This window comes from Trematomus bernacchii, unplaced genomic scaffold (genome assembly GCF_902827165.1).
Source record: "Trematomus bernacchii unplaced genomic scaffold, fTreBer1.1, whole genome shotgun sequence".
Taxonomy (NCBI): domain Eukaryota; kingdom Metazoa; phylum Chordata; class Actinopteri; order Perciformes; family Nototheniidae; genus Trematomus; species Trematomus bernacchii.
Window position 1 is genome coordinate 191,584 of NW_022987547.1, and position 24,298 is coordinate 215,881.

Below are 24,298 nucleotides of genomic sequence, written 5' to 3' on the forward strand. Positions count from 1 at the left end.
TTAAAGTTAAAGATAATTATACTATGTTTGTTTTTTTCAGATTTTGTCGAAATACTATACTATGTTTACACTATATTTATTTTGATATGCTATAGTTTGACGTTAAAATCTTCTTTAAGACACAATATAGTATGACCTTTTGTATTTTTAATAACATATTTTACTATGACTTTTATATTTTTATCACTTACAACAACCTTTTATGATTAAAACTTCACTACTTCACTATGACTATTTTAGGTATGCTATATTTTGTCATTTCTATGATTCAGTTTTATTTGTGTGCATTTACAATACATTTAGTTTTTTGAGATCAAAGTGAATATTACAAAAGACAAAAGAAAAAGAAACCGGAGCAGTCGAGTATCAAACGCATTCTTTCTTTTTTATTGTTGGTCCAATATATCCAAAACAATCATTTGAGGTAAAGATAAATTGCATCAAAACGACATCAATATACAAGCTTATTTATAATTACAACAGGATATTATTAACATTCAAATGCAGGGCTGAACGTAAACAGTACACACTCGGGAGGAAACCAAAGATAGATTCACACGTTCATAAGACGCTGATTTTCAACCTTTCATACAGGTGAGATGGATCAGGTTTTCCATTCATGTGTGGTTCTAAAACAGGATGAGAAAACAGGGACATTTGGCTTGGAAACATTGGATTATAAATGAAAGAAAAAACAAAATGGTGTCTCCCCACTCTTCACAGGATGTGTCAGCTATCATCGTCCCTAAAACCTAGCTGAGTATGCATTTTCTTTTTTTGGCAACTGAATGAAAAATAATTTCGTTTTTTTGCTTAAATGTGTTTTTAGCAGACATCCGTCATGGGTCGGAACAACATATATAGTGCAAAGGTTCAGCAGGCACACAGTATAAGATGGGACATTTACAATGACTATGAGTTAGAACAGGTTATCAGATTATCATCATGGATCAGATTACTATCGTTGGGGTTCCAATGAGCATCAAAATAAATAAAAAATGCCTCTTTTATATTCCAGTTATGCAAAATGTACAAATCTCCAATAATCCCTTGTGTTATTCATATGCTCATTAAAAACCCAACAATGATCACCTGCTTCTTTTATACAAAAATAGACTCAGCTGTACCATATAATTCAGCTTAACATCGGGGTATATTATTATCTGTATACAGTATATTGCGATAAGAGCAAAACAAATAATAATCCATTCTGAATGATCCCAAAAGTGTTCCTGCTCGGTCACTTCATCTACACCAGACAGCAGGAGAGTAAAAAAAGCACCGATGCCATCATTTGATAAAACAATCAAATCAAAAGGTTCTAAGTGTTCAAATCTAAGATCACTTTTATTTCTTCTGACCAAAACGCTGTGTTTCTTATGATACAAACACAAATTGCTTCATAGTAGTCAAAACTGTGCCTGATAGGGATGCACTGTCCTTCCTGAATTCTAGCAGTCACTAATCAAACAACAATGACTTAGTCTGCTGGATTAACCATTTTAAATATCTTAAATTGTGGTGGATGTCCATATAAAATGTGACAATCAACCCAACAAGGATTGCAAATGTAGAAAAGGAACATAAACCTTAAATTAACATTTGTTTGCTGATACAAATGGTGGTCTTCTTTTACAGTTTATGTGACAGAGGCTCTTTTTATGAACACTTCTTTGCGATGGATTTCAATATAAGGAAACAAATACAGACATTTAGCACATCCGTAGACCTTCGCCCCATCTTGCTGCCTGATTATGTCAAATTGGAAACAGTATATGCTCAATGCTTTTTAAAGACTGAGGGGGAAACATAACGAACAAATAAAAAGAGAACTGACCGAGTAGTGAAACTAGTTTTGCAGCCAGTTACTTCCTCTCTTCTTACAGAACTCACACTCTGCTGCACTGACGACAGTAATGTGACATCAGCATTTAAAACAGGACAAGGGCCATTCAAAGAGGATCTGACTGAAGGACATTTAAAATATATAAAAACACAGGAACCTCTAGGGGCACAGACCCGAAATTCTAATCAGCACCTAAAGTCTGAAATAAATGATATTACGCTAATGAATCTCTTTAAAAAACAGAATAAATATTGACATGTGTTGGGAAAATACACTTTTTGTAGTGCAATTAAATGGAAAAAAGTTCAAATCGGCGTGTTTGTAAATAGTTTTTGGAAGATGCCTGGCCTGGTCATCATTGGTGGGATTTTTTCACTACTTTATGTTGAGGGTAATGAACTAGCAGTAAAGCAAAGGGGACAGAGAAAAATAAGGACATTTAAATGATCAACAATTTCAGGAGAAGCGATAAACGATCATGACTAAGTCAAGCAGGTTCAGCAAATAATGTTAGACGTTGACGTATTATATTACATCTCAGAGTGGATTTTAAGGCATCAGCAACATTTGGAGAAGAGACAAAGTGTGACGCTGCTGAATCTGAAAAAGACTAAATGTTTCCCATGAGTCAGAGCTGAGCCACTCTTCACAATCAGAACCAAAGAGCACATCATTTCCACATTACAGTTTTTAAAGCAGAGGAAGCAGTTTTTGCAATGTCTGGCTCTGATTTCCCAAACTCCTCTGAGTGCTGCTTGATCTTTCCCTCTGGTGTTAATACGACACAGATTGACCAGAAGCCTCAGTGCTGCTGGTTCCTCTGAATGCCAGAAGTGTCAGCATTTGAGAAATTCACCAATGGAAACTTGAACAGAAGTCGGTCGACAGTCTTAAACTCTCCTCCAAAAGGTTATTTCTGATCATTTCCAGACATTTGTTAGGTCATTATCCAGCCCCATCATGTTCCCAATGCAAAACGTTCTCTAAACGAGTCTCTGTGGCAGGTGGTTCTGAGAAAATGGTTTTACAAAAAAGTTGACCCCCATTAGTATTCCTTTGTTTGAATAGAATAAATTACACCTATAGTCCCTCTTTGTGCTTTTCATTGGATAGGTCTGCCTGTTGTGCCATTTAGTATCCTCAACCGAGTTTGGAGAAATCTTCACAGCATGAATTTATGAAGATAAATGGCCATGACAAAACCAACATATGACATCAACAGAAGAAGCACACGGTTTTCTTTTAAAGGTCACCTATTATGCAAAATGCACTTTGTTAAGAGATTCTGAAAGTTTCAGGAAAAAAGATTCGCTCACTTTTTGTCCTGATCCATTTGTATAAAAACCTGTCTGAAAATGAGCTGATCAGATTTTGGCCACTTTGTGATGTCACAATGTTTTTTTGGGTTGTGCAAAGTTTTTTTTTTTAACCCAATCACTTCACAGAGGGGCGTGGCCAGCAGCAGCTCATTTGCATTTAAAGCTACAGACACAGAATCAGCACTTTTTGAACAGGTCTGAAATAGAGGGGTTTATGGCTTTGTATTTCGAGCCAAACACTTCAGAGATATGTTTTGTATATATCTGAGACCTATAATGTATTGATGAAAAACAGTATAATAGGGGACCTTTAAAAGAATGAAACACTTATCATCCTAACCACCAGGTGGTGCTGCTGCACAGCTCTCACAACTACAAAAAAACACAAAATGACCTCCAACAAAATCCCTTCTCTGACTTCTCTGTTCAACATGAGATAAGATAACCACACACAATGTGGCTTTGCTTCATGTCCATGTATGTAAGGATACAGATGAATCATAATCCCTATAGTTTCCCTTTCAAGAATAAGCAGTGCCTTTTTTCCCAAATTGTCTTTCTTTGACACATCTTGCTACACTTCCTGCTTTTTCTCCGCCTGTAAAACAAACAAAAGGCCGAGTAGAAAATCTTGGATGCGCCAGATTGTAATAAATCTCTGCAATTAGATTTTTATTATAACAATCAAATGTATGCCTTTGAAAAACAAAGAGTTGATGGGCTTAAACATGCATACAAATAACATGTGTCCATTTAAATAAAGGATGTTGATTGTTATTTATAGACCAAACTTAAAGAGATGAGAGAGTATTTCACAAGGTGAAGCTTTTACAACCTGACATCAAAAATAAATCTTGGGGACGCTCTGTATACTTCATGTTTTACCATTTAATCTGATTTCTGCAACGCTGAAGAGTGATCCTTCACATTTGGCTCAATGTGAAAATGGGGAAACAGACAGAGAATGCCTCAGTGAGACAACGAGTTAAATAAACACAGGTAAGCATTGGCAACCGACTGTTAATTGGAAATAGTTAAGTAGAAAAAGTCAATAAAAGAACAAAAAGGAAATAGTCTGTACATAGTAGGTCTTTCCTCTTTCCCAGCTGTCCTTGAATGTACCGTTTGTTACCTCACTCCCAGGTCAGACCTCTGCGAGTGTGGAAGCCCCCCCCCCAGGAGAACAGGGTCAGGGTCCGGCAGTTTCTCCCTGCAGCCCGGCGGCTCCTCTTCTCCTCGGCGTGGGAGAGTGTGTGACACGGAGAGAAACTCGAGGTTCAGTTCGTCTCGCTCGTTTTGTCCTCAGTCTGTTTGTCCTGGAGGAGAGTGATGAGCGACTCCCACGCTGCCTGGCTCTGTAGGGGGGAGACGGGGGAGGAGGGGGAGACAGAGGGAGATGAAGTGAGACCGGTGGCAGTTTGTGTCATTACAGTAGGCTTCATTTTTCTCAAGGTCGCTTATTTGGTCCTGTTTGGGCTGGTGAGATAAATCTAGCTTCTTTACTGCCTGCCAAGTCTTAGGTGCCCTTGAGCAATTGATTGAAGTGTTTCTGATGTATTGCTTCAGGAGGTCAGACGGTGTTCTGCTGGGAAACTTCCAGCTGCCAGTGTGAGTAACTGTATCAGTGTGTACAGAGTGTTTCTGATAAGAGCCTTCGTGTTCAGTGAGTCTATCACGGATAAATAGAAAGTAAACAACTGATATCTCACCGCAGCTCTGATAGTGCTCTGTTGGATCTGATACCAAACTCAGGTAAACTGTATTGTCCAATTGTGTATTATATTCCACTGTGTACAGCACCTTGAACTGACGTCTGTGCATGAAATAGGTTTAAAAATTAAATCAACCTTGCCTTAAGTACCAACCAAATTGTTTCCAGAGCGTTGGGTACATACATAATATCATCTTGAGTCAGATAAAGGATCTATTGAGGCATTTCACGCATGCAGAGCATTCTTTTTGACTCTTCTTAATGTAACCCTTCTAATATTGTGAACATTTTTCTTAAATAACAGAGCTTCTCTTTTAAATAAGAAAATGTCCCGCACAATTTCCCCTAGCCAATAGGGATGTTTTTTTATTTGTTTGGCAGAACCAGGGCTTCAAAGCTCAAAAACAGGACATTTTCTTTGATATTTAACAGAAAAAGCTTGAACTAATATATGTTTGACATTTGTGCTGTATCAGATATTGCTTAATACGATTCCAACCAATTTGCTAATTTCAATTTTCTATAGAAACCTGTTTAAAGAAATCTAAAACATTTGGGATCTCAGATATTGTAATGGCATCAATATAAAAAATGTTATAATAACACTCAGCCATGCTAATCACTATTTTCTCCACTGACAGTTGAAAATGGGTGGAAAAGGCTACAAAAAGTCTACAACAGAGCCCTGGAGCTCTCACTAAATACAGAACATATCAGTTTCTGTTCCAACTACAAAAATGCTCGATCAATAATTACAATACGATACAAACTTGTGTGAATGTCCTTGCTTTTGCATTGTGTTGAGGTCACTTCCTGGTGCTCTCGCTCAGACTGCGTACCTTTTCATAGCTGTTGATGTTTCTGTCGGCCATGCCGGTGAGGAGCTGCTTGAAGTCGTGTCTCTTGTTGCTCTGCCAGCGCTCCCAGTCGGCCTTCAGGTCCGCGTTGAAACACTCCACTTTGTCCTGGCACTTCTCCACCTCCAGCGGCATCTGCGGAGAGAGAGAGAGAGAACTAGAGCTACAGGGGCGTTCAGAGGACATTATTAAAAAACTACAGGTCGCAGGGCTACAACCACAGGGGTGTGGGTGGAGCAGGAGTTATGGAAGGAAGGGGGATTGTTGGAAAAGGAAAGATGTTTAGTCTAAAATCCTGAATACCTTTCTGTGTGGTGTTAGTATTGTGTATGGACAAAAAAGCTTTTATTTTGAAGGGATTACTCAGCCTTTTTTCCATTTTCCATTTGCTTTCCGAAGAAAATTGCTGTCTGAAACACCCTTTCGTTATAATACAAATGGTCGCATACAGTTATACCGTGAACTCTGGAAAACTAGTCACATAAGGAAATGTCAGCAGCGGCTTACTGGCGTTCTGTCCTCCTGTTTGCGAAGTATGGCTGCTTCTAGTCGGCCCTCGTACTCCGCCTGGCTCTGGTCTCGCTTCCTCAAAACATTCTGTAATCAACCAGGAAACTGTTTTATTACCACAGTAAGCGTGACGTCTACTGACACTGTAATATTTCTGCAAACAAAAATAGTAAGCAAATCTTAAACAGAGAAGATTTAGGAGCTGGGTGGATACAGGATATGACGCATGCAGAATATCAGATGCTATTTCCTCTAGTGAGACAAATCAGCTTAAAGAAGGCAACTATGTGCTGATGATGCAAGGGAAAGGAAATGGAGGAGCTGCTCACAGCTTTCTCACATATTTTCAATTGATAAAGTGGGTTTTTATTTAATTCATTCTGATCATTCAAAATTGTATGTGTACAAGAAAAGTTGGATAGGGGCATTGTATGCGTTTTATAAATCACATTCCTTTTTTTTAATGAACAGTACTCATGTAATATTTTTTATATGTGTTGCTGGGATCAAATAAAGACAAGAGAAAAGTAAAAATCTACTATCATTTCTATTTAATAACACTACATTTATAAAAATATGAATTGTCTATATTTGTTTTATCCTAAAAGTCTAAAGGTTAATTCAGGCCACAGGTTTCTTTTGTTTGATGTTGCAATACCGTGGTCTGCCACTAGGATTGGATTACATCACAATAAACGGTTCTATACGACCCCCTCCCCCTCCCTCACCTTGATGGACTCGAGGTAGAGGACGTACTCTCGGAGCACAGGCAGGAAGTCCAGGCTCATGTTGTCCCCGAGGTCCTCCAGCGCTCCGCAGCTCGTGGTCACGCAGCCGGCCACGCCCTCCAGGGGGCGCCGCAGCTCCTCCTCAGACCCCACCCAGCTGGAGTACACACTGCCGTACTCACGCAGCTCCGTCAGGTACTCTGGGGGGGGGGGGGAGAAAGAGGAGTTAAGGTCTTCTTCACTTTAGAGCAGTGGCGGTTCTAGACACATTTTACTGATGGGGCCAATCATTTAATGAGAGGCCCGTTTAATGCAGGAACAAGGAGATTAAAAAAATGTTCATTTAAAGTCATTGCGCATAAAAAAACATAAAATAGCATGATTGGTGTTTGATTTAGTAACAGAGTTTGTGTCAATTACTTTTTTACATTGTTGTTTTTTTGTTACTTTGGCCCAAGATACAGAACATTAAAAGAAGTGTGGGGGTAATAAATACATTATTTATGCAGCCAAACTTTGTTTTTATTTTATTTCTTAATATTTGTTGGGATTTGTTTTAGTCACAACATTTGTTTCAGTAACTTAGTTCCAACTTATTAAATTACATTACTGAAAAAGAAAAGAAATCCTGTTAACTTTGGCCCAGGTAGGAGCACAGCACCTTAGTATTTTACATGAATTGCATTATCATAGATGTATTCTTTTGTAGGGGGGGCCCACAGGGGGGTCCAAGTCACAAGACACTGCTGGACTGGAAAACCGATCAAAGCAGAACTTTCTATCCTCAATACGGACAGAAAGGGGAGTTCAGTTGTCTATTTTGGTAAATTGCACATTCGAAAAAGGTCATGGTTAAACACAGGGCTGCTGAGTCAAGCTACGCATATCATTTTTCTTTTTTCTTTGTACACTCCATGCCAGCACGTAGGCCTCCATTATCTACAGTTTCCTGAGTTTCCATCTTATCTCCTCCAATATGGAAACGTTTGCGCTGCGGGTTTCTAAGGCCACAGACTGCAACACGTTTAAACCCTGACAGATGGTCACAACGAGCATTTCACACGGCAGATGTCAGGTATTTACAGAATCACTTGTCATGCATGAGCTAGGACCGCATCAACCGTGCTCCCAGAAGGCCAAAGGTCTGCGGGTTCTCCTGCAACAACAGCACTGAGTCAACACAGCCACACAAGCTAGCGTTAGCCACCGCCTAGCTTCAGACTGAACCATTGCATGATATAGGCTCACCACAAGAAGAATGTAAATTAGCACACACCAATAACTGCCTGAGGTGTAGAGAATAGAGAGTACTACTTGAGGCTGTTTTGTCATCAGCACACAGGTGTCAAAATGTTGCTTCCTGCCGCCTAAAATACTTTTGCAAAGTGAAGTGAAAGAGTGGCTTCAGCTCTCCAGCCAGGAAGTGCTTACTACATCCCGGGCCTTTTTTACTATGTTACGTTTTTGCCACAATGAGTGTAATAGAATTGGTAAATAATAGAAAGAGATGAAGGAATAACAATTGAAAATGTGTTTTTTTTTTGCCTCTTTAAAACATTCTTTACAATTATTTGGGGATGTAGGTATTATTATTTTTTTCACATTGATATACAATTATTTCCCAACAGCTCCTTTGCTAATTTTGTAATATTTCATCAGGTTTTAATTTAATTTGTTGCTATATAATGATTGTCTAGACATATTTGAAGTTCTATTTGAATAGAATAGTTTTCTCATTTGTAAGTCATTTAAAATCAACCCTCTCTTACTTGTCTCTTTAATAACCAAATCAATCAATGAAGTGGTTTAAAACCATTTTCAAGCCTTATTATTACTTATTAGAACTTGAAAAAGGGACTTTTGTCCAATAAAAGGCTCCAAAGAAATGTGTTTTAAAAAGGAAGAATCGTGAACCTTGAGAGTGCATTTCATTTAGCTCAGTCTCCTCTGTTGCTACCTGACTGCTCTTTGAGGATCCTCTGAGCGATGCGATCGATGGTTCCCAGTTTCTGGTTGAAGGTGTCCAGATATTCTCCCATGGCGCAGAACTCTGCCGGCCGCGCCCGCAGCTTGTAACCCCCGGCAACGTGCTTCACCGACTCGCCCACCTTGGACAGCAGGGCGAGACCCTGACGCTTGTTCAGGTCCTGCAGACGTGAGGCCGAGAATAAAAAGAATTAAGCACTTGTTCTATGTACCTTGTGCCACCTAAACACCTAATGGACATTGCATATTGTGATAAATGGTATAAAGTCAATCATCAGAAGAAATCAAGGGTAATATTGATCTTATACCTAAAGTGCTGAAATAGTCACATGAATGGACTGCTACAGCTGCTCTTGTTGTTTTATTATCTTTTACAGTACATGGTAGATTTTATATTGTTCTGAAATGCTGATGCTGCACTTTTTTTCGGAGTCCTAATTATTTTATTCCTGCAACAACCTCATTTCCCCGCAGAGATCAATAAAGTATTGTCTTGTGTCTCGGCTGCTTGGAGACAAAATAGGTGACTGTTGGCATATGTGGAGAAAACACACAAACAGACACACACACACCCCTATTGATTAGGACTGTCGCAATATTAGATTTCCACTACACTATTATTGTGGCCAAAAATAATTTACTATAACGATATTATTGCAGTATCAATAGCAAATGTAACAATTATTTGGTTATTGTGTGTTTTGTCTCCTTATTACGGGCAAATCATTTACACAGATTTGTTTGTGGGCGAGGACAGAGATGATCTAACAAGTGCTTGATTTTTTTTTTATCTCAACCCTGTTGTGTTGTCTCACCTTGGCCGTCAGGAAAGCATTTAGATGTGGGTTGAAGGAGAGGACGGGGTGATCGGCAACTCTCTTCAGGAACTTGTCCAGAGCCTTCATCCTCGTCTCCACAAACTCCTCCGAAAAACGATCCACCACGCCCTTCATCACGAACTTCTCGGGCAGCGGCTAGAGCAGAACAGAGATTGAAGGAGAAGGAAAGAGAAGGAATAGACTGTAAATGAAGCGTTTCTTGATGGAAAACAGGACAGGTTGCATGGCGGGCGGGTCATGTGACCTACAGGGATGAGGTGGGTGGGCTGGCTGTCCTCCAGCTTGATCCTCAGCCAATCAAAGTCTTGGTATCGCCGCCGCACACAGTACTCCGGGAGGTCAAACTCCACCCGTGATGTCTGGAGAAAAGACAAACATGAGAGCATTTGCTATGTTACCTGAGAGGATAATGTATTTAAGACATCAGCGCACACAATCCCTAGGTATGAGACTGGAGGACGGTCATGTTTCTTTACGTCTCAGCTAGTGACCTTGAAATATAGCAGAGAAAGCACTCGCTGCCTCTCTGACACTACGGTGATAAAAGACGTCCCCCACATGCTCTCAATTAACACACTGTGTTCATATCAAGCTGTGATATTTGTCTGAGGCCTCTGAGCCGAAACACACCAGAGCACATGGCAACTGTCGTCATGACGCCACCCAGGCGGCTCCTGGCACTGTCTCCCTCTGAATCTGTTTCTTTCATTTACACCGTAGGAAAGGCCTCCGAAAACATGACTCCTTGCTGAAAGTCACAGCAAATGAAGTCCCGTCAGGCTGAGTGGTGGCTTACTGTCAGACAGATGTGAAGGATGGAGCAGAGCATCCACCTGGTGAACAGAAGTACCTGAACGCATCCGCCCTCTGACTGGAATATAAATCCCTTATGAAGGTGGTGACACCAGCAGGTCTGCATATAGGCTGAGACTTTTCAGTTTTCACATTGAAAGCTTCTATTGGGGTTTTCAGGATGTTAAATGTTACGATGCCAACACTCTGAAATAGATTGTGTAATTTGTGGTGCTCTGTTAAAATAGGTACGTGTCTCCCTTTGCGCACAGCAACTGGGAGAGCAAACAGCTTTCTGCCTGGGTAAAAATGTTGTTTCTGAAAAGCTAAACACCAACAAATATGGGTCGAAGCGTTGTGAAGAGTCAGGAGCCAGAGATGGATTATCTATCGTATTGAAAGTTTAGCATGTTAGATATCCCAGAAATAGAAATACTAATTGTGTGTATTAACATTACAGCGCAGTATTATAATACGGCCGGGGGTTTGGGAATCAGCTGCTGATTGCAAGCTGACAGGAAGCTTGTAGCACTTAGATATCGAACACAATTATAAAAACGCAAAAACATAAAAGGATATAACAAAGGGGGAAATAAATGATTGGCAGGTGGGCTTGTACATGCTTAATAACCAATATGATGCCGCTAATAATAAAATAATACTATTAGAGCTCTTATTTTCATATATTTATATTACAGTGCTACCATGACACAGGCCAATAGCAGACCTTGGTGGAGACTCTGTAGGTGATGTAGGTCTCCATGGTGGAGATGTGCTTCTTTGGGTTGTCCACGGTGACGAAAAGGTCACGCATTTCCGTGCTGTCTGCGTAGGGGTCCCGCACATCTGCTTCCAGGTCGTCGTCCAGCTGCAGCCGGTTGAAGAGCGAGGACGTGGAGGCGGGACTCGACGTCTCCACCGGCGTGCCATTGGTCAGCCCCACTTCCTGCTGCGTGGACAGAGAACACAATGGTGAATGATGGATGGATGCTGATGGTGATGCATATGTTTGTCACTCTCAATGGGGCTCTTGTTGGAGCTGGGTGCATCATCTGACACTACTGCTGTCTCTCTAATTGAATGATGGATGAGGGGAGAGAAATGGAGCGTTTTTGGGCTGGGGACACATTTTAACGGCCCTTAATGCTAAAGAATTCTAACTATGGGAGAATAATAGCTTGTTATACCATCTCTAAGTTGATGGAGAACATTTTTGTTCCTTTTTAAATAAACTATAAGCGTGTTTTCCTAATCCTAACCCTTGTGAAATGTTGACTGTTATTTTGAAAAGACAGATATTTTCCTGTGAATTGGAGCATTAAGCAACACAGACCGTAACTTGTTTACAAAAACAGGTTTGACCGATATCACGACCAAACTGATGCCAAACTATTCCAAGACACTTTCCCACAGTTACGTTAGTGTGAAAACGCATGCACACACACTTTTGGATTTCTAAAACTGCAGTAGAGAGCACATTTTCCCCACAAGCTCCAACTTAAGTTGAATAAAAGCTGCAAAAAGCTAATTACTGGACAATTTTGGAGGATGTGGAAATGTTTCCCCCTTAAATGAAGAGACAGCATGTGGAATCCACTGGATGAAAAATGAATTTTGACAATGTATTAAAATATTACTGCACCTATCTAAAGGACTTTCGTTAAGTAAACCACAGGGACCGCAGGCAACAGAATGTTAAATGTAAACTAAAAGACTAAACACTGCAACAGGAAGGTAGGCAAAACACTTTGGTAGCAGGGCTGCAGCATCTAAACACAATTCAAAAAATCTTTTACCGTCACATTTGATTTCATCTTATCACCAGAACATATTTCTCCTGGGTTAAGGTGCAAAAAGCAGCTCAAGTTCAACCTTTATCCCTTTTTCTAACACCAAATAGTTTGCCTGTGTGCTAATTCCCAATTAAATCAGTGTGAAGAAAGGGCCTCCCCTCTGTCTCTCACTGTTCCACACAAACTCTGAACAACCACACACTTTTTCTTCACACCACTCTCTTTCTGCTGCTGTGTACACACAGAAACAGACAGGCTGCTGACATTGTGCCGTTCTTCACACTGTGTTGCTAACCTGCACTGGTAATCACAGCTCAGATAATTGCATCGTGTTGCGTCATCACACCACTGTGAATGAACAACCAAACACAAACACACTAAGGAAGAATCTGAAAATATTTACACTGGGGAGAATGTGTTTTCAATACGAAGCATAGTGTAAACAGTATAGCCATATTATAGCCAACTAATTAACATTCCCTTATCCCCGTTCATACTGTGGTGGAGCGTAAATATTGCATTTTCACAGTCATTTCAAACTTTCTAAACATATTGGGCAGTTTTGGCTGATAAATATGGAGGGTAACTAAGTTTGTCATTATGTCTACAGAACTATTTTATTGGCCATTTTAGTAAGAGACATTTTAACTGTCATAGTAGAGAAAGCAGAGGTGTTACTAATGGCATTAACTACTTATTAACGAGACAGCATGCAGAATATCAGGACCCAAGCAGCTAAATGGAACTCAGCCATTAATATCTTACTAGTTTTAAACATGTGCTTTTCCTACAGTGATATGAGAAATATCTCCGAGGAAAGCAGCCCATTAAATGACATCAACCTCTACTTATGGATATGATTGAAAATTGCAGGAAAACAATATATAAGGTGTAAAAGATAATATAAAAACAAAACGAGTATTTTTTTTTCTATATAAGTGTTTGGTCTGTTTTCTCCTGTTAAAGTTTAATGCATGTGCCTATTATACTGTCTCTTGTGTATTTTAAAGGCCTATCTAGTAACAGGCATTGCACATTAGTTTAGTCTATTGATGTTGTGGTGTGTGACATTGGTTTATGCTCCAAATCTGGCCCTCATGCAAATAAACATAACAAATGAAAGAGTTGTACTTCTCAACACTGCAGCTTCTGTATGGTTAAATATGAAATGTGAAAAATATGATTTTCCAGGCCCATATTCAAACATTCCATCAACTTTCATTGGAGAGTGTTGACAGATTGTTAGAACATTCTGCTAACAGACTGGGAGCAGATGCATAATTGCCTCCTCAGTTGTGGGCCAGGTTCACAGAGGAACTCATACAGGCTTCACAGATTAATTTGTGTGGAGGTTCAAGACATATCACATCATCTCCCATCGACAATGATTAACTTTACTCAAAGTGGTTGCTCAGCATGTCACTCCTCCTGTATGTAAAACCACAGGATTGTAAAAGCTGTACACAGCACACCAATAATGATGTACGGTCCCCTTTATAGATTGAGTTTTCCAAGCAAAATATGTGTAAACTGGAGTCAATGTAATGAACAACACATTACTCACGGTAACCTTGTGTGTAGTATTTTGTTTCTGAATTTGTCTGTTCTTACATGCATTTGGTTGTTTTTTTGCTGTATTCTCAAAAAACAACCCCCTTTTTTAAAGAAATAGCCATCTAAAAGGTTAAGCTTACATGCAACACTGATTTATTGACAAATTCAAACGCTTCAGGCTCAAATAACTCCTGTCATAGGCAGCAACACTTTAAAGTAAACACAAAAATAATAAACATTAACCAGAAGAAGGGTCGGTTAATGTTTATCCCGTTTTCTCAATTAAACTTCCATTAGTTCACTTAATGGACTACTTGATGGATTAAACCACAAACACTGGTGGCAGCCTAAAAGCAGGTCACTGTACACAGAGTAGTTAGGTGCTTTCTCCAGCCCCTGGTTGTTCTCAAAGCACCATAACAGGTTTCGGTAAAGCCCCGGCGGACGCTGCCTACCTTGTCCCCTCCGACGGTGACGGAGAGCGGCTCCTCGGCTGCGGACAGCGGGTGGAGGATCTCCGTGATGGGCTTCTGCCCCGAGCTGGCCAGGGCCCTCGGAGCACCGACACTCATCCTGCGGGAGGCGGGAGGACGTGTCCGGGTATCGGGGGGTAACAACTGTCCGGTTCTCCGCGGCTGATACGGTTACTACAGACAGAGGGAGGCTGTTTTCTCCCTTCACTGTCTCCTCAGTTGCGATGTTACACCCGCTGGTTGGCCACAACTGTCAGCTGACTCCCACTGCGCAGCTCCGGAAGTTAAACAACACGAACCCGGATGTAAACATGTGAATCACGTGACAAATAGCAACGAATGAAATTCTTAAGATCGTCTATTGAGAAGATGATACAATTGTTGATGAAACAGCTAACCCTGATAATTTTTTAGGCAACAATATAAGCTTGTAACATTAAACAGCCTTCAAAATTCCCAATTAATTGTGTATAAAACGGGTAGTTTATAAATCATAGTATAAATCACCTCGTCAATTTAAGAAAAATGTTTTGCTACCAACAACTGTATCCACTATTGCATCAATGCACTAAGTTTGTTGAGCGTATCAATAAGAAAAGTGAGGACACTCTGGTTTCCCAAGTGGGAGTCAATGTGACTCAGAGCTTAATATATTTTGTAGCTGTAATATAATTTCAACATGCTCATTTCCCCTCCGTCAGCCTTTCTCTTGGTTCTCGTTGATAACAATGTTGGTAACCGAACATAGGAGCAGAGTGAGACATCTTCATTTTTACTTTTATCTAACCAACCTAGCTGAAAACCCGGTACTTCTTTCAGAGGCAATATGCGACTCACCAACCGTACATAAGCAAGAGTTTTATCGTCTTTTAATCCTTCAGATACTGTTACAACAGTTATTGTTACAACAGTACCTTCTGTGTAGTTTATCCAGCTCCAGTCTAAGTTATACGTTTCACACAAGGGGACTTTGATCGTTGTCCGTTATCCACCAGTGCAACATTAGCTGGGAGGAAGGAAACACACACAAATAAAACGAATACCATTAATAGAAACCTTTCTATAATTTGTCATTTTGACTGTGTTCCTTTTACCTGCGGCGACATGGCTACAAATCCACCAGGACAAGGTAATTATTATTGGACAAACGGTATTGGTGTTTAAGGTCTTTGTCTATATCTGCAGGGGCGTAGCTATGAATGCTGACCCCCCTTTGCTCTTTGGGGCCCCTTCAGGAAACACAGCTACACATTGATAAAGTTCTGTAGTCCATAGCTGGGATGTAATGCATGAAATCAAGTCTCTAGAAATCCTATATACTGCCAGTGCATACAAGTCACAGTCATTTTGCATTAAACTCTCATCTGCAGTGTTGCCTGTCAACACTGCAGATGAGACATTGTCTTTATATCTATTCCTCTTATTTGTTCTCATCTAGCTTTCCCAAACAAGGCACGGGTGGCGATCCTGGCAGAGCTGGAGAAAGAGAGGAGAAGGCTGTTGAACACTCCTGGAGCCAGGTAAGCAATGTTTCCTGTCATGGAGTTTCCTGCTCTGAAAACATTTCAGAGCAGGTATTAAGCATTGAGATAGTATATCCTTAGTGTCAATATTCTAATTTGAGCTCTCTCATCCTGCAGCATCTCGCTGTCCAGACCAAACCTGAAAGAGTTCAGAGACAACGCAGAACAGCAGCACATCGCTGCCCAGCAGAAAGCTGCCCTGCAGGTGAGTCAAAAACCAATTAATCTTCCTGTTATTTTACACAAACGGAAACCAATAGTGCAACAAGTTAGTATGAATGTAAACAAACAATACATAAGTTACTCATCCTAAAAACAAATACATAAATTACTCATCCTAATTCCAATGTATGTTTGTCAATCACCATCATAAATGGTGATGCTATCATGAAGCCATAAAGTCTCGAAAAATATTTTGCCAAACAGACGGTTAGCTTAGCATAGAGACCATAAATGGGGATACAGCAAGCTTAGCTCTTTCCAAATACAAATACTACCAGCACCTTTAAAAACAATGTTACTTTGTTTAATTTCCATATTTACTAAATGGTGTTTGTGTCTTCTCTTGCAGCATGCACACACACACTCATCGGGCTTCTTCATCACTCAGGACTCCTCGTTTGGGAACCTCATCCTCCCAGTCATTCCACGCCTGGAACCCGAGTCTTGACCTTTTTACCGCTCGTCCTCTTCCTCCTGCTGCCTGTGGGACAGGGCTTTCAAACAACACACACTCATGTCAGACCCACTTCTCTCCCAGTTCCTCTCTTTTAAGTCTTTGATAAATGGACAGTTGTTGTGTAAACAATCTCAGGGGAGTGTGAATCTGTCATTTTTACATTTTCCAGACCAACAGGCTGGCTGCTGATTTTAGGAAAGCTTTTCAAAACAGTCGGAAGAAGGTTCCAGATAGCTGTGAAACATCCTGTGAAGTCGTGCAGGGGCTAAAAACTAACTCTACAGAAATACTGTCATTGCCTTTCACCGCATTAATGCACATTTTGTCAGGGTTTTACATTCAAGGTTTGTATTGATATTTGGATAATAAAAGTGTACATTCAATATATATTGAAATTCAGGTTTTATTTTTGCACATATAAGAAATGGGGCCAGAAAGTCCTAATACCTTAAAGGTAATTTTACTTAATATAGCTCACATTATCGGGTTTTTTTCTTTGCATCTTGATTTCTCACTTCTGTTTTAAGATAAAACACATTAAAAAGGAAAATAAACATTCCTTCATCTATGGGTAGAATGTTACCAGAAGAAGGCAATTGTGCTGATATATGATGGTGTCTTTAGCCCCATATTTATATGTCATCCACTTCTCCAACTGAAATAATATATTTTTTAAGCAATACAAACCGAGCCGGTCACCTTCATGGAAACACTGCGGCGAAACTCCTGCAGGGCTGCCTTGTAGCACGCTATCACACCCACCACGTTTTTCACTGGAGAGGAGAGGGACAGTAAGACACATTAATGCAATATTAAAGGTCACCTATTATGCGAAATCCACTTTTTCATGTCTTTTATACATAAACACGTGTAAAGAGATTCACTCACTTTTTGTCCTGATCCATTTATATAAAAACCTGTCTGAAAATGAGCTGATTAGATTTTGGCCACTTTATGTCATAACGATTTGTTGGCTTGTGTAACCATTAGCCAAAAACCAACCAAGGTAACACCCCCCCACCTTATCACCTGAATCTCCTCCTAGAGCACCGTGTTCTTTTTAACCAAATATCTCTCAGAGGGGGCGTGGGGAGTGGCTCCTTATTTTTCATCTAAAGTAACAGACAGAGAATCAACACTTTTGAAACAGGGCTGAAACAGGGGATTATGGGATGCTACAATGCATGATCTGTTTAGTATTTCGAGCCAAATACTTCAGAGACATTTTGTGTATATATCTGAGACCTATAATGTATGATGAAAAACAGTATAATAAGGGACGTTTAAGTTATAACAACACAAATGACTCTATTGATGCAACAGCCGCGTCGTCAGAAGAGGGCATGAGGGAACTTCCTGGTTACATCTGATTAGAGCCACAAGGCCACCTCTTTTCTAGAATCAGAAAGAGAAAAAATACGACTAAATATGTTTATATATCAAAATTAAAAGTGATACATTGCAGCAAGAGTTTGGAGTGTGAAATTATTTTTAAATAGCGTTTTCACTCTTTAGTTTATAGTGTCGTGGACAGTCCCTATTGATCAACTATCACAAAAAACAGTAAATGGGGCAGCTTTAGCCAACATTGCTAATTTACAGCTGTTATCCAAGAGGATAGGTATTTCCAAGCCTCGAAACAAATGTATACCTGGAATTTTCTCTGTAGTCTCTGTCGAAGAGCTGCATCTCCTGGCCTGCTCCGTGGTCCCTGTGATGCAGCTGCACCTCTGGGTCTATTACTTCCACACACCACAGAGTGTGTAGGGACTTGATGGGCAATGTTTGTGTGATTTGAGAGGTTGTTTGTTTCCCTAAGTAGCCTGTGCAGGGCCGGTTCTGACCAATTAGATTTTTGCACATATAAGAAATGGGGCCAGAAAGTCCTAATACCTTAAAGGTAATTTTACTTATAGCTCACATTATTGTTTTTTTTTCAGATTTTCCCCTCACTTCTGTATTTATCCTTTTTTGTGGAAAAGATATTAGACAGAGTGTTTATGTGTGTCTGTCATAAATTAGGTCTAAAATGCCACACATTACAATAAGCAAAGGAAATCTAAAATCCAAAAGTGTTACATTCAATATATATTGAAATTCAAGTTTTATTTTTGCACATATAAGAAATGGGGCCAGAAAGTCCTAATACCGTAAAGGTAATTTTACTTAATATAGCTCACATTATCGTTTCTTTTCAGATTTTCCCCTCACTTCTGATCTTTGCATCTTGATTTCTCACTTCTGTTTTAAGATAAAACACATTAAAAAGGAAAACAAACATTCCTTCATCTATGGGTAGAATGTTACCAGAAGACGGCAGTTGTGCCGATATATGATGGTGTCTTTAGCCCCATATTTATATATAGGCTATACATTTTCAGTCATCCACTTCTCCAACTGAAATAATCTTTTTCTTAAGCAATACAAACCCATGGACAAAGGCTTTTTTTCCTTTGTAAAATGAAAGAAGACTTGCTTTACTTCATAATACTCAGTATTTTTGGTGCTTTAATGTAAAACAGCTTTCGGCAACACACAAAACAACACAATCAATAAAATGTATTACTTTGCATAGAAAAACATTTTTTGAACCACTGATCCTTAAATATGTAAAAGTCCACTATCAATTAGACTATCTGACTAAAGTCAGAGTCACTTAGTTATTAAGTGGTGTGAGTGACCAGAACAGAACAAACCCATACACATTGTATATGATCTGCCTTTTCTTTAAACAAAAAGTCCTGGAACAATAGCTTTTTCAGTCAGGATTTAGCGCAGATTTTTAACAACCATCCAGAAAGAAGAAACTGATTAGAACTGGGGCAGAAAGTCTACCCCCACAGCAACAGAAATCTGATGACAATGTAGTGCAGCCACATGACGATCATCACGAACAAGATAGGGAAAAAGAAAATGATAACAACGTGTAAACAAGTTAAGGACCACAGACATGTTGCATTGTAGGCTTCTGTTTCACATTGTATATGATCTGCCTTTTTTTCAGCACCAGATGCTAACAACACAATTCCCGCCGGTCCCGGTGCGCCCTCTCTCTCTCTCCCTTTGGCTGTGAGCTGCGGGCGCCTGATAAGCCAACAGCGCCAATCGTACAGGGCAAATGAAACGTGTAACCGGGGTGAAAAGGGTGTTACCTTTACTTAATTATGAATGTTGTTACATCATGGCCGAAAATTAGGATGAGCTCAAACAGTCAAAAGGAGTTTTTCCTCCTCTCAGAGATACCAGCGCCCCCCCAGATCTGGCGCCCTGAGCCTGTGATGCAACGTCTTTCACTGCCAGCCCTACATGCCAGAGTCACAATCCTCTGCAGAGTCTGCTTCCTGTTTGACCTTCTTCACAGGAAGTGCTACTCCCGTTGCCCCACCTCTTTTTCTGGATGGGCGTGGCTCATAGTCATCATCTTCGGCCATTGCCGACGAATCACATCCACTGCTGAACTGTTCCCCCTGTGATGCTGCTTCACTATAGGACAGGTCACATGACGCCTTTACTGTCACCTGGAAGGTAATAGAGAGTGCATGAGAAATTCAAGTTTACTAACTGTACCAAATCAGAGTGAAGTCACGATTTGTACTACATATCGTTTTTATAAATGTGTCTCATTGATGTCCCTAAACTTTGTGTAGTGTGATACTTATTAACTAAGGCATTTCTTTAAAGACTCTATATCTAGGAATTCAAAATGTCTAACATGAAAAAGGACACTTTGGTAGCCAGCAACTCAAGCACCGCAACACATTTTTGCAAAAATAAAATCAACCCACTTTCTGACACTGATAATGTAGGGGAAGAGAATCAATATCAAACAATTACCAATCAAATTGAGAGCAATGGAATCCTCAAAATCTGCATTTCAAGGCTGAATACACCAAAGTAAGGTGTTATTTTTTTCTTGGAATAAATAGGATACAACTGGTGCGGTGGTCTTTTAAAATGAAAGTATACATTTCACATGTATTGCTGCAAAGGGGTATTAGCAAGTTGGCGCTGTCTTAAATCCTCTTCTCTCTGTAACCTTAAATACAGAGGGCGACAACTTTGCTTCCCTTCAAGAATGTCGGCATCAACACCGTTTATCTAGGATGTGTATGCTTTAATTTGAGAGAATGTCAAGGGCCATTTGATTGTGACATTGTGATTTCACCACTGATTGTGCATTTGAGTATGTTAAGTGTTATAGCTGTGCTGGACACCTCAAATTAGGTTTGCAATGAAATGCAAAATACAGTCAAAGATGTTAAATCTCTACCTTACCTTATTGGATGGACGCCCTCCAACAAACCTCTCCGGACCATTGCTAGTATGGCCTGAGCCTCCGTTAGCATTGCTATGCTCACTGAGGGGCCAGTAGTATGCGTGTCCATCGGCACAACTCCACACGGCGACAGGGATGCTGCTGCCGTGGGAACCGGGTTCTGTTGTCAGCGCTGTACCGTGGGAGGTGAGCTGCTGCAGGCTGGGGAGGAGGCTGCAGATGGTGCCGTGGCTGTGAGCCCAGCGGACCAGTTTACACAGACCGTCAGAGGAGGTCTGAACCGGGTCAGAGGAGGTCTGACCCGGGTCAGAGGAGGTCTGAACCGGGTCAGAGGAGGTCTGAACTGGGTCAGACGTGATGCAACCTGTAGAGGAGAGAGGGAAAGGGTCAAGTACTGGTGACTGCTATACCGTTATATATAGGGATGGGTATTGTTAAGGTTTTAACGGTACTACTACTTTTACCGATACCACTAATCGATCCGGTCCTTTAACGGTACTCTTATCGGTTATTTTGAAGAAGAAAAAAAGGTAAATTAACTAAACAAATTGTAAATAATGTGAACTTACAGAACTGTAAAAAACAAACAAAAAACAAGCATTTACTGCAAAAATACAGTGGCCTACAGAGCAACACAGGTGGGGCATACAAGTATGCTGCAAAAGGCCAAACGGTTCTTCTGGAGGATATACATACCTGACGTGGAAACGTTACTCGTGGATGGGGCTACAGCGCTACTAGAAACGAAAACGGTGCATTTCTCCCACTGAATGTGGTGCACTTTTGCTAAATGTTTAGACAAATTGCTCGTGTTACCGCCCTTACATGCAAAATTCTTATTGCACATTTGGCAACGAGCATTGTCCAGATCGAGTCGGGTAAAGTTTAACCACACCTTGGAGCGCTTAGTTCTCTCCATTCTCCCCGCCATCTCCGCCGTGTGTGTGTGTTGTTGCATGCATGTAGCAGCTAAGTGTGTGTAGACTGCCCCGCCCCCTCGCACACAGACAGGGGAGAGAGATCTCTCGTCTGGATTTGAAAGATCGAAAATACATCATAGACGCATTTTGTAGTCTTATTGCATTTTAGCAACGGTGTTGGCGAAACTAAAACGATACAAAGACCGATAAAGTCGGAGCTTAACGGTACCACGGTCTTTAATAATTCCGCCCCGGGCTGGTGGAACATTACGGGACATAATTCACCGGGATATACAGTGTGTTGCACTACGGACCAGTTAGTGGGTGGTACCATGTTCCGGTTGTTGTTGTTGTTAGCATTATCAGCTTCACGGTAGCATGTAGCAAGTAGCCTACATTATTTTGTCTGTAACCTAATGGAAAATAGTGTGGCATTCCATACTTAACACACCGCCTCCGACTCCCATTAATCGGCTCTACATTATATAACTTTAACTGATAATGCATTGCAACTCTATAATGAACAATACATAGTCACATGGCTTATTAAGCCGCATTTCGACTACAGGTTTTAGCGCGGCTCGCCATGGCTCGGTTTACCGACACTTCATAAACATGTCTCATACTTAACTTTTTCACTATAAATGAAAACTGAGTCCAGGCAGGTTCATCACATCTTCCTCATTCATGGACGTTCGTCAGCCACTGCAAACTGAAGGAAATGTTCATCTTGTTACGACACAATCATTCCTAAATGTTTGACTACATATCATAAATATAAAATCAGACGTAGAGCATTTTTAATCAACACATTCTCTGTCTGGAGAAGCTTTCACTTTCACAAACTAACGTGAAGCTCGCGTTACTGCCTGCTGCTGGACGGGAGAGGAACTGTCACTGAGTGGTGTAACACTGACCTCTAGCGGCAGCATATATATATTACATTATATTCTTTATTACGATATTATGATAAATTGCATTACATTATATTACAAATATGCTATGATATATGATCACACTATATTATAGTATATCACATAAATATATGTATTATATTTACAATTATATTTGAGATTGTAGTATTTTATATTTAGTTATATTAAAGTGGACCTATCATGCTATATTTAAATTATATATTGTAGGGCCATACCTATATAAGGTATATTTATACGTTTCTGTTTTCAAAATACCAAACAGATCATGCATTTTAGCCATGCCTCATTTCGCTCTATTTGCTGTTCTCCAGCACTGTTTTTGCACGGGGCTGATTCTGTGAGCTGCAGCTGACCCCTGCAGGAGAGGGGAGCCGTGCTCTGATCAAGTCAGAAGAGGGGGAGAAAAAAAGATCTCCGTCCTCCGTGTTTTATTATATTATTATAGGCCTATAGAGTCGTTTTTAAATTTGTTTTAAAGCTCAATAAATAACAAAGAAGACCTTTGACCGGCACTTTTCTAATTTTGTCCGGAAGATTTAAACTTTAACGGACATCTTGACCGGCGAAAGAAAACCTAACTGAAACTCTGCCGCACGGTCCCCTCGTTCCTTGGAAGAGGCGGAGAGGTGGGTGTTTGTCATCTGCTGGTGGACTAACCGGAGAGAATTACAGTGCTTGCCTCGACGGGGAGGGATTGCATTGAATTACAGCAGCGGGAGCAAACGCTTGCCTCGGGGAGGGAGAAAAAAAAGCCACAGCGGAGAATAAACAGAAGAGTAACCATAGCAACCATGCGCGGGAAGTCTTCTTCGCTGCTTTTGTGGCTGACTACAGCGCCACTTACAGGCCTGGCATATGTACTACAGCGTCTCCAGCGCTTTCGAGCGGCAATGGCCGGCCGTGGCCCAACCCCACAATCCCCTGATAGGTGGAGAGTTGGCCCAATAGCCGTAGCGCCACTTTCCTGACGTCAGGACAGTGTTCAAATCTGGAACAGTTTTTATCAGATCCGTTGCGGCCCCTTTTTTAGAGATTTGGGTATGGAGGAAAATAGAGAGGGTTGTGTTTTCTGACACTTGGTGAGTTCCCTGGAACACCGGGGACACATATTCATGTATAAAAGACGTACAAAAGTGCATTTTGCATGATAGGTCCCCTTTAAATTATAATTGATTGTATTGTAATCCCAAAAATGATAGTAGGGGATCATGATAGAACAGTTCTATTCTAAAAGAGTAATACAATTTAACAATATCAATTTTTTTTTTTTTAAATGGCACATGCCTGAAAAAAAAATGTTATGGTAATATTTTTGTAGTTGCCAGATTTTGAGCTAAATTAAATATGGGTAACTTCCCCTCAATCCACCATATTTTTTTTGTTTCTTCAATTGGGTTGTAGGCCTTCAATGTGCAAAGCGATGCATTTCCAGAGTTTGAGGTTTAAGGCTTCTCTGTGTTCAACTTCAGTATGCAATTTACACAAGTTTGATGAAGAAGCCAGAAGCCTCTGATAATGAACTCTTCAGTGAAGTCAAATCCAGCTGTGAACCTTTAA

At 40.4% G+C, this 24,298-nt stretch overlaps 3 protein-coding genes across 4 annotated transcripts; 1 reads left to right on the forward strand and 2 right to left on the reverse strand.

The window, feature by feature from the left end:
* Positions 1 to 3,796: 3,796 nt before the first annotated feature.
* Positions 3,797 to 14,658, reverse strand: snx30 (sorting nexin family member 30). Of its 2 annotated transcripts, none has more exons than XM_034123546.1 (9): positions 14,391 to 14,658; positions 11,316 to 11,534; positions 10,045 to 10,155; positions 9,773 to 9,931; positions 8,929 to 9,118; positions 6,972 to 7,171; positions 6,241 to 6,330; positions 5,716 to 5,868; positions 3,797 to 4,520 (listed from the first exon to the last, which is right to left on the reverse strand). In XM_034123546.1, exons 1-9 carry the CDS (start codon positions 14,505 to 14,507, stop codon positions 4,443 to 4,445), a joined length of 1,317 nt encoding a protein of 438 aa, XP_033979437.1. In that variant the 5' UTR covers positions 14,508 to 14,658; the 3' UTR covers positions 3,797 to 4,442. The 2 variants fall into 2 exon arrangements, with proteins under 2 accessions (XP_033979437.1, XP_033979436.1); XM_034123545.1 differs by having other exon boundaries at positions 11,316 to 11,537.
* A 546-nt stretch (positions 14,659 to 15,204) lies between these two features.
* inip (ints3 and nabp interacting protein) lies at positions 15,205 to 16,997 on the forward strand. The gene is made up of 4 exons (XM_034123467.1): positions 15,205 to 15,537; positions 15,847 to 15,928; positions 16,049 to 16,136; positions 16,503 to 16,997. The coding sequence occupies exons 1-4, from the start codon at positions 15,513 to 15,515 to the stop codon at positions 16,599 to 16,601; spliced, it is 294 nt and encodes a 97-aa protein (XP_033979358.1). The 5' UTR covers positions 15,205 to 15,512; the 3' UTR covers positions 16,602 to 16,997.
* Positions 16,998 to 19,098: 2,101 nt separating this feature from the next.
* Positions 19,099 to 21,875, reverse strand: LOC117476746 (uncharacterized protein KIAA1958). The gene is made up of 3 exons (XM_034123468.1): positions 21,583 to 21,875; positions 20,886 to 21,250; positions 19,099 to 20,128 (listed from the first exon to the last, which is right to left on the reverse strand). The coding sequence occupies exons 1-3, from the start codon at positions 21,842 to 21,844 to the stop codon at positions 19,913 to 19,915; spliced, it is 843 nt and encodes a 280-aa protein (XP_033979359.1). The 5' UTR covers positions 21,845 to 21,875; the 3' UTR covers positions 19,099 to 19,912.
* Between the last annotated feature and the right edge of the window lie 2,423 nt (positions 21,876 to 24,298).

Bases quoted from the DNA above. Each gene is read 5' to 3' on its own strand.
- LOC117476746 (XM_034123468.1), bottom strand. From the start codon at position 21,844: ATGCAACAACACACACACACGGCGGAGATGGCGGGGAGAATGGAGAGA. The intron at 21,251-21,582 runs GTATGTATATCC...TCTCCTCTACAG, and splicing joins GAGTAACGTTTCCACGTCAG to GTTGCATCACGTCTGACCCA. The intron at 20,129-20,885 runs GTAAGGTAGAGA...ATTACCTTCCAG, and splicing joins GAGGGCGTCCATCCAATAAG to GTGACAGTAAAGGCGTCATG.
- inip (XM_034123467.1), top strand. From the start codon at position 15,513: ATGGCTACAAATCCACCAGGACAAG. The intron at 15,929-16,048 runs GTAAGCAATGTT...CTCATCCTGCAG, and splicing joins TTGAACACTCCTGGAGCCAG to CATCTCGCTGTCCAGACCAA. The intron at 16,137-16,502 runs GTGAGTCAAAAA...CTTCTCTTGCAG, and splicing joins AGCAGAAAGCTGCCCTGCAG to CATGCACACACACACTCATC.
- snx30 (XM_034123545.1), bottom strand. From the start codon at position 14,507: ATGAGTGTCGGTGCTCCGAGGGCCCTGGCCAGCTCGGGGCAGAAGCCC. The intron at 11,538-14,390 runs GTAGGCAGCGTC...CTGTCCACGCAG, and splicing joins TCACCGTCGGAGGGGACAAG to CAGGAAGTGGGGCTGACCAA. The intron at 6,331-6,971 runs GTGAGGGAGGGG...GGTTGATTACAG, and splicing joins TCTACCTCGAGTCCATCAAG to AATGTTTTGAGGAAGCGAGA.